Source organism: Megalobrama amblycephala, linkage group LG11, assembly GCF_018812025.1.
Source record: "Megalobrama amblycephala isolate DHTTF-2021 linkage group LG11, ASM1881202v1, whole genome shotgun sequence".
Classification (NCBI taxonomy): Eukaryota; Metazoa; Chordata; class Actinopteri; order Cypriniformes; family Xenocyprididae; genus Megalobrama; species Megalobrama amblycephala.
The window spans coordinates 17,571,860-17,580,032 of record NC_063054.1 but is presented as its reverse complement, the minus strand read 5'-3'; the positions used below and the strand labels follow the sequence as shown (position 1 = coordinate 17,580,032).

At 37.4% G+C, this 8,173-nt stretch overlaps 1 protein-coding gene across 1 annotated transcript; it reads left to right on the top strand.

Annotated features, from left to right (window-relative positions):
- The first annotated feature begins 195 nt into the window (after positions 1–195).
- Positions 196–7,641, top strand: chst14 (carbohydrate (N-acetylgalactosamine 4-0) sulfotransferase 14). The gene is made up of 3 exons (XM_048206436.1): positions 196–338; positions 660–1,048; positions 5,630–7,641. Exons 2-3 carry the CDS (start codon positions 776–778, stop codon positions 6,455–6,457), a joined length of 1,101 nt encoding a protein of 366 aa, XP_048062393.1. The 5' UTR covers positions 196–338; positions 660–775; the 3' UTR covers positions 6,458–7,641.
- The last annotated feature ends 532 nt before the right edge of the window (positions 7,642–8,173 follow it).

Genomic DNA, 8,173 nt, shown 5'->3' with positions numbered 1-8,173 from the left:
ATCGCAGCTTGCTTAACAACGGCCGACACCACCGGAGTGCAAGCCCTAAAAATAGATTAATTTAACAAAGTTTACTCGCCTCAAATTCTCTCTGTAGAGAACAAAGTCCATGTTGCCTCTCCAGCCAGGACCTCACACATATCCTGTGCGTTTTCCCTCTTTTTTTGTTATTTTCCGCACAAAGCTGCAGATGAAGAGCGCCAGCTGTTTGTTTGTTTACATCCATTTTCAAGATCCCGGGCACAGTGTGTTGCTTAGCAGCGGTCTCAATCGTAAACGTTTGCGTTCTTCTCCGACTGTCAACGATTAAAATCGGCTCCAGTCGAAGGAAACAATCGGTATGTGTGTTCAGTTCAGTCTTAGAATGTTACAGCTAATCGTTAGGTGTGTCCTCGGCTTTAAACGGTGTTTCACTTAAATATGTAACTTTACAGGAGCTAACGAGCTACTTTTCTGCACTTTTTGTAATTAACAAAGCAGTTAACAACGGAGATGCTGGAACTAATCACCACCTTGATGAAATTTAAGCGCCTCCGGCTCCACTAGTGGGAAGTTATGACTAGTTTCCCCCCGAAATCTGCCTCCCCACCCCCATAACGCAGTACTCCATTTCCCATCATGCTCTCTCTTGAAAAGCTTTTTTTTCTTCTTCTTCACAGCACTATCTGAAATCAGATGTTGGTTGGCTGCTTCACTGAAGCGATGGATATTGATCTTTCGGTATTTTGAGTCACTGAGCCTCGATAAACGGACTCTTTTATGCATGTGATTCACTATGCCGCCTCGCAAGAAGGAGTACGGGATTAAACGAGCGAGCGGATCCCTGGTCCACTTCAGACCGCCTGTGAGTGCGACCACCGCGCGCCGACACTCCGCCGTCGTTCCTTCGGTGCTGACGTTCGCCGTGATCGTGGCATCCGGAGGCCTGTTGCTCATGATAGAGAAGGGAATGCTGAACAGCGTGCAGACTCCGCCGCCACGAGCCAACGGGAAGAAAGTGGAGTACCGAATGAGGAATAGCGACGCAGCTGTGGACGTGGAGTCTCAGGTAACTTAATGTAGACGAACAGAGACTCAATTTCGTTAGATTGTGAATAAACAGTGACGTATATTGTGAAATACATAAATATTTTTGCACGTTTGCATGTAGTAATCATACTTTCTTTGAGTTTCGCGAGTCTGGATATCAAGGAATTTCAACGATAACTCGGGCTGCGTCTCAAAACCTAATGAGCCGCCTACCTAGACATTGGGGGATGGCAGTTTTGAGACAGCTCAGCTATATATACGGTGTCAAAAATATTATTTGGACACTTTAGCTACATTTAACAATATATGAATGTATTTGCATTACAATCTATTATAATTAAAGAAATAAAGCACAAACTCTTTTCAAGATACTTTATAAAAAGTATGATAAAAATGGATCAGAAAATAAAGTTAGTTTTTCTGTTAAAATCCCAAATGAATCCTAATATGTTGAAGTGTCTTTATTTGCACAGCTAGTGCACTACTCTTGAGTAATTGGACAGAAAAGTGTGCAATTCATGGGAAATGAAAACATTCAAGACACTAGTCTAGCCAATGTGTAATCCTCTCAAGCCATTTGGATTGTCAAAATCTTTTCCTCTGGCATTATAGCAGTTTCTTCCTGTACTCCTGGAAAGTTGAGTAAAAGTAGTGATTTTAAGGCGTAAAATCCGGTTAATGCTATTTATATCCTATTAATCCAATTATTCTGTCCTATTATTACTCATCTGGAGGATAAGATGGATTTGGTTAAGCTTAGCATGTGGAAAACATCATTGATGGAACAGAGAAACTCCATATTTCATTCCAGAAAATATTAAACAGCTGCTTACCTTCAAGCCAAGATATGAAATAGAAACTTGGGGCCAATTCTTTGAAGCTAAGATTCCTGCTGTGCTCTTGACAGAAGAGTACAATCACATGACATTTCAGCTACCTTCTCTGTTCTCGCTCGAGCGCTGATATGAAATCTAGACTTTTAGATTGTGTAATGTTGATTAGTATCCGGAGGATATTATAAAATTATAATACTAATTTTAATGTTGTTGTTTTTTCCTTTTCAAAATGGCAACTGAACACTGTAAGTGAACATACTCTCAGTCTCATTTGTATATTTTGCAACATTTTAAATGTTTTCTTGTTGTGCTTGTATCCTAAATGATTCCTGAATAAGTCTTAAGTGCTGGACATGATGATGTTTGGCCATCCAGAATGTCAAGAGTAAAAGTCATTTTGTTCAAGAATATGTTGGTATACAACATCACAAAACAACTTAAGTAATTAGAGAGCACAGCCTATTTTATTAATAATTACATGATTCTCAGAAAATAATGTATTCTGGTCAGGTATTTCCTAATAGAGTGCAACAGTCAGTGCCTGACCAGTTTTTTTAGTGACCTTGGTTCCAATTTTTTTTCCATTCATTTTTACGTTTAGTTATTTAAATATTATCTTCATTAAAAGAGTTATAAGCAATGAACCAAATTTTGATTTGATGCAAAAAAGTATTTGAAAGTCAGATAAAAAGATAAAGGTACAAAACTGTACATAAAGTCACCATGAATCAAAATGGACCATTCTTATTTTTTTACATAATGTTGCAGTGCACATCGTTATTTTTTAAAAATTCATATACCCTCGTAATCTTTAATCAAAAACGTTAACCTTCCCTCCCCCTCGAAACGACTTTTGTTCTTTTTATGATGTGTCTCTTGGTGGAGGTTGGGTCTAAATATCCTCCACAGTCAATTGCAAACTGGCAATCTGATCTGTCTTCATTTAGTTATCAACGCTCAACTTTTATGATCCAAACAAATCCAGAGGGACGAAATCAAATCCCGTCCTACATTTTTCTCATTCTAGAAGCCAGCCGTTCCACTCGGATATACGTCACTATAGGGAAGAAAAGAACGACCTACAATCCAAAGAAGCATTGTGAATGACAATCCAATTAAAAACTATGGAGAAATATAAAACTAAATCAACATTTAAAGATGTTGATTATGTGTAGAAACAATATATTTTAAGTTTATTGCAAAATGTGCACAAATATTTAAGTAGATTGACTAGGTAATGTCAGTTGCAGTGATTCGTGGGAGTTGTTCATTTCTTTTGGCAGAATTTGTTGAATTTCAAGCCAGGTAAGTCAGGCTGTGAGTCAAATAACGTTACTATAATTGCATGAAACGGGTTTAAACTAGGGATGGACATTTAAAAAAAAAAAAAAAAGTGTATTTGAATATTTAGGCTCATAAAAACAAATATTTTTGAAGTTTAACAAGAAAGATGATATTTTTTAATTATTAATGCCTGGTTTCCTAGATAAGGTTTAAGATAATCCCAGATTAAAGTGCATGTTTGAGCTGTTTATAACTGAAAACATCTTGCACTGGCATATCTTAACTTAAAGGGTTAGTTCTCCCAAAAATGAAAATTCTGTCATTTATTACTCACCCTCATGTCACTCTACACCCTGTAAGACCTTCGTTCATCTTCGAAACACAAATTAAGATATTTTTGATAAAATCCAATGGCTCAATGAGGCCTGCATAGACAGCAATAACACTCCCTTTTTCAATTCCCAGAAAGCTACTAAAACAGTTTTAATACAGTTCATGTGACAATAGTTGTTCAACCTTAATATTATAAAGCGACAAGAATATTTATTGTGCGCCAAAAAAACAAAATAGTGACTTTATTCCACAATATCTAGTGAAGGGCAATTTCAAAACACTACTTCATGAAGCTTTGAATCTTTATGCATAATTTGTTTCGAATCAGTGGTTCGGAGCGTGTACCAAACTGCCAAAGTCACATGAACTATTGAAGTTTCAAAATGCTTATGACGTAACCAAGCCTCATTTTCTGAAATCATGTGATTTTGGCTCTCTGAACCACTGATTTGTAAGGATTTGAAGCTTCATGAAGCAGTGTTTTGAAATCGCCCATCACTAGATATTGTGGAATAAAGTAGCTATTTTGTTATTTTTGGAGCACAAAAAGTATTCTTGTCGCTTTATAATAATAAGGGTGAAACACTGTAATAACATGAACTGATTTAAATATGTTTTTAGTAGCTTTCTGGGCATTGAAAAAGGGAGTGTCTTTGCTAGTGATGAAGGCCTCACTGAGCCATCAGATTTTATCAAAAATATGTTAATTTGTGTTCCGAAGATGAATGAAGGTCTTACAGGTGTGGAACGGCATGAGGGTGAGTAATTAATGACAGAATTTTCATTTTTGGGTGAACTAACCGTTTAAAATATGTCAGTGCCATTGTTTTGTCTCAAGATGCACATCAGTAATGTTTTTTTTCTAAGGCATGTTTATAAAATCTACTTAAAGGGATAGTTCACCCATAAATGAAAATTATACCCTATGGCTTACTCAAGCCATCCTAGGTGAATATGACTATCTTCTTTCAGATGAAAGAAAGTGCAAGTTTCAAAGTGCACGTTTTTGAAAATGATACTGTTATCGTCTCTGTGTAAACTACAAAAACGTGAATTTGTTCAGTCTATAGGTGCGTAGTTTTTCTTTACAAAGTGACATCCCCAACTACTGGCCTGGCATGCATAATACAGCATTTTTAGTAATTTTTGCAGACCAATGTGAACAGGGATCATTTTGACAGTGGTGTCATCTGTATGTGGGTTGGGGTTAAAGGGTTAAAAGGTAAAAACATTTCCGATTTTAGTACATTGTTGTTTCCTTATTTATAACTGAGTTTTAGTTTGCATGCTTAGGATTTATCATGGATTCACTGCATTTACGGCCAGCAAAGGAACATGTAGCAAAATTCGAATAGTATTTTTTCGAATAATTATTACAGATCGAATATTAGACTATTCATTAGACTATTAGATAGGGCTGCACAATTAATCGGACGATTAGAAAAAAAACATTGAAATCGTACTAAACGATTTGGCTTAGTGCGATTATGAAATCGCAAAGCAGCGATTTTTATTTTTTTATTTTTTATTTTTTTGCTAATCCAAATGCTAATCCATCTGAAAGCACTGAGAGTTTGAATCACTTATAATGTGCATTTGAAAAAAAAACACGCGTCAAAACATCTTTCCAGACATGAGAAGCATTTAACATCTTGTCCAACAAAAGACAACATTTAATAACATGTTTTTACTCCAAACTCACTTCATAACGACAGTTTAACATCCTTCTGTGAGATTATGTGGCTTCTTACACAGAATAAGGCAGTCGTGTGTTTATTATCAAAACGTTTCAGTCATGTTTAATCAATCAAAACGTTTCAGTCTTCTGTTTATTCAGCTACAGCGATTAGTATGGGAATTCCTGGAATGATGCGTGTTCTAGTTCGGCAGCAGGGTATATTTGCAGTTTCTGCACAAGAGCGCCCTCTGGCTTTCAGATGAAGAAGCATTTACTACTGATCACAGAGCCGTACAGCTCTGACAAGCTGCGCATAAAATAATCGCAGCTTTTGCCAAATCGTGTGCGATAAAATTGCGATAAATCGTGCAGCCCTACTATTAGACACACCCCTAGTTTAAACTAAATGAATGTGTGAGTTTTTATATATTTATTTTGTGCTAAAGTTATATATGCTTCTTTCCCCCAGATTGTACAGGAGATCCGTAATCGCACCATAAGATCGATGTGTGGTCAGAAGAACAGTCCTCACAGCGTGTGGTCTCTCAGTCCACTGCAGAGGAAGACTCTCCTCCAGCACATACTGGTGAACGACGAGCATCGCTTCCTGTACTGCTACGTCCCCAAAGTGGCCTGTTCCAACTGGAAACGAGTGCTGAAAGTAATGAGTGGCGCTCTAGCCAACGTGGATGTCAAAGTGAAGATGGACCATCGTTCTGATTTGCTCTTCCTGTCTGACTTTTCGCCAGAAGAGATTCGTCATCGACTACGGCATTATTTTAAATTCATGTTTGTGCGGGAGCCGATGGCCCGCTTGCTTTCTGCCTATCGGAACAAGTTTGGCGAAATTGAGGCATATCAGCGTAAATATGGTGCAGAGATTATACGGCGCTATAGAAAAGGCTACGCAAAGGATAAAAAAATAGCAGGAAATGACGTGACGTTCACAGAGTTTGTGCGTTATTTACTTGACGAAGACCCAGAGCGGATGAATGAACACTGGATGCCCATCTATAACCTGTGCCAACCCTGTGCCATAGAATATGACTTTATTGGCTCATATGAAAGTCTGGAGAGCGATGCGGCCTACGTTCTGGAACGTGTCGGAGCACCGCAACACATACGTTTTCCTGAGCGACAGACATGGTACAAACCCGTTACCAAGGAAACGCTGCATTATTACCTTTGTACTGTGCCACAGAAGTTTCTCAAAGAGCTTCTGCCCAAGTATATTTTGGACTTTTCTCTGTTTGGCTATCCTTTACCAAACACAACCACTGAATATTGTAGGCATTAACAAAGACATTGGGGTATACCTGCTTTGTAAAGCTGTTTATAATCTTTCGTTATGTTAATATTTTAATACTTTTTTACAGTATTACCTGTACAGAATTGAAAATATATTTGAATAAAACCCTCAGTACAGAGTTTTTGAGAGCTATTTAAGTTCAAACCACTATTTAAAACTGGAAAAGCTCAATCAGCTATTTTTATAAATGAGATGCAGTAATATGTTCATATGAACGGGCATAAAATGAAAAACATTGTGCTGTGCGCAAGACTATCATGAGTTTTATATCAGTAAGCAGAGGCTGCCGCCATTTTCACTTGTCAATTACAATATTCAAATTTTCAGTCAAAGCAAAGAGTATAGAACCCCTTTAAGACAAGTCATTTCACTCGGTGGCCATCTTTGAAACGCCTCTCGGGCATTTAAGTGCAGCTCCTATCTCTTTGAATGGGGAAACATCACATTGTCCAAAGCTGTTTGCCAAGCTTTCGATTAAATTTCATATTTGAAATCACCAATGAAATCTGACAACTGTTTCATAAATTTTGTTTCTAAACGCTCGAATCAAGACAAAAAACTGTATTTTTCAGGCTGGATCAGGCAAATGCGCATGCGCAGTATTAAATGCACGTCTCTTGTGCCTCATTTCGGAGGCGCGCTTCTGACTGTTTCTATTGGAGCCGGAGCTTCTAACGGCCGCTGCAGTGACGCGAAAGCGGGACTTATTCCGCCATATCGCGTGTCGCGCTTTCTCCCATTCAATATGAGTGATGCGACTTGTGTTATTCTATAGTCTTTGTTTTCAGCGTTTTCCTTTTTATTTTATTTTTATTACTTAGTCATTAATCATTGTTAATTCTGCTGTCACATGTATTGTAATACGTTTTCTTTGTTAATGTGCTTAATCCATTTACAAAAATGAAATGTGATACTCAAATCGAGAAAATCAGTTACAAAATAACTTCTGACACCATTCCTGTTTGTATTTAATGAATTGTGTTTCGAGTGAAGTGTGTTGTTTTATGTCGAACAAATATTTCTGACCACAAACTTGAAGGCTTCTCATCTGCCACTTCCTCTGAAAAGATGTGGCTCTGAGTTGAATCCCTTAAGAGATTATAAAGAATGCAGTTTCACATCCAAAAGCAGAAGTACTGTACAAGGAGGAAATAAAAAATCTTTGAAACACACAGGCTGGAATTCATTGGGTATTTTTTCCTTGGACGTAGCATAATATTTATTCCATGTAAACATGGTTAGACTGATGTATTCAACTATCTGTTAGCATCTCATGCATGACGCCATCGCCATTCTAAAAACACAGTGCTAAAAAGTTGAATTAAAACAGGTTGAGACCTTATTTCTGTACTGCATCGTAAAATTTAACTCAAAAACATTTTGTGTGAACAGCCCATTAAGATGTTGTGGGTAGATGTTTACTGCAAGTCAAGAGCTGAGACCTCGAGTCTTAATGATATACTGGTTGAGTTACTCCATTTAGAGGTGCAATAGGTGATTCTCTACAGAAAATTTTTTGTTATGCTAGTTGAAAGTCTCAGCCTGATAGCAATCACTATGTTAAGCTGTCTAAATGTATTTTTTTTAACAAATATATATTGTCTGCGGAAGGCGTAGGACCATAAAATGTTCATTCAAACATTACATTCGGGCCGTATAAATGACAGCATGTGTTCGCTGTCAGTCAACGTGTGTTTGCATACA

What these genes read in the sequence shown, in the direction of transcription:
- chst14 (XM_048206436.1), top strand. Translation starts at nt 776, where the DNA reads ATGCCGCCTCGCAAGAAGGAGTACGGGATTAAACGAGCGAGCGGATCC. An exon ending in CTGTGGACGTGGAGTCTCAG is followed by an intron (nt 1,049 to 5,629) that starts GTAACTTAATGT and finishes TCTTTCCCCCAG; the next exon opens with ATTGTACAGGAGATCCGTAA.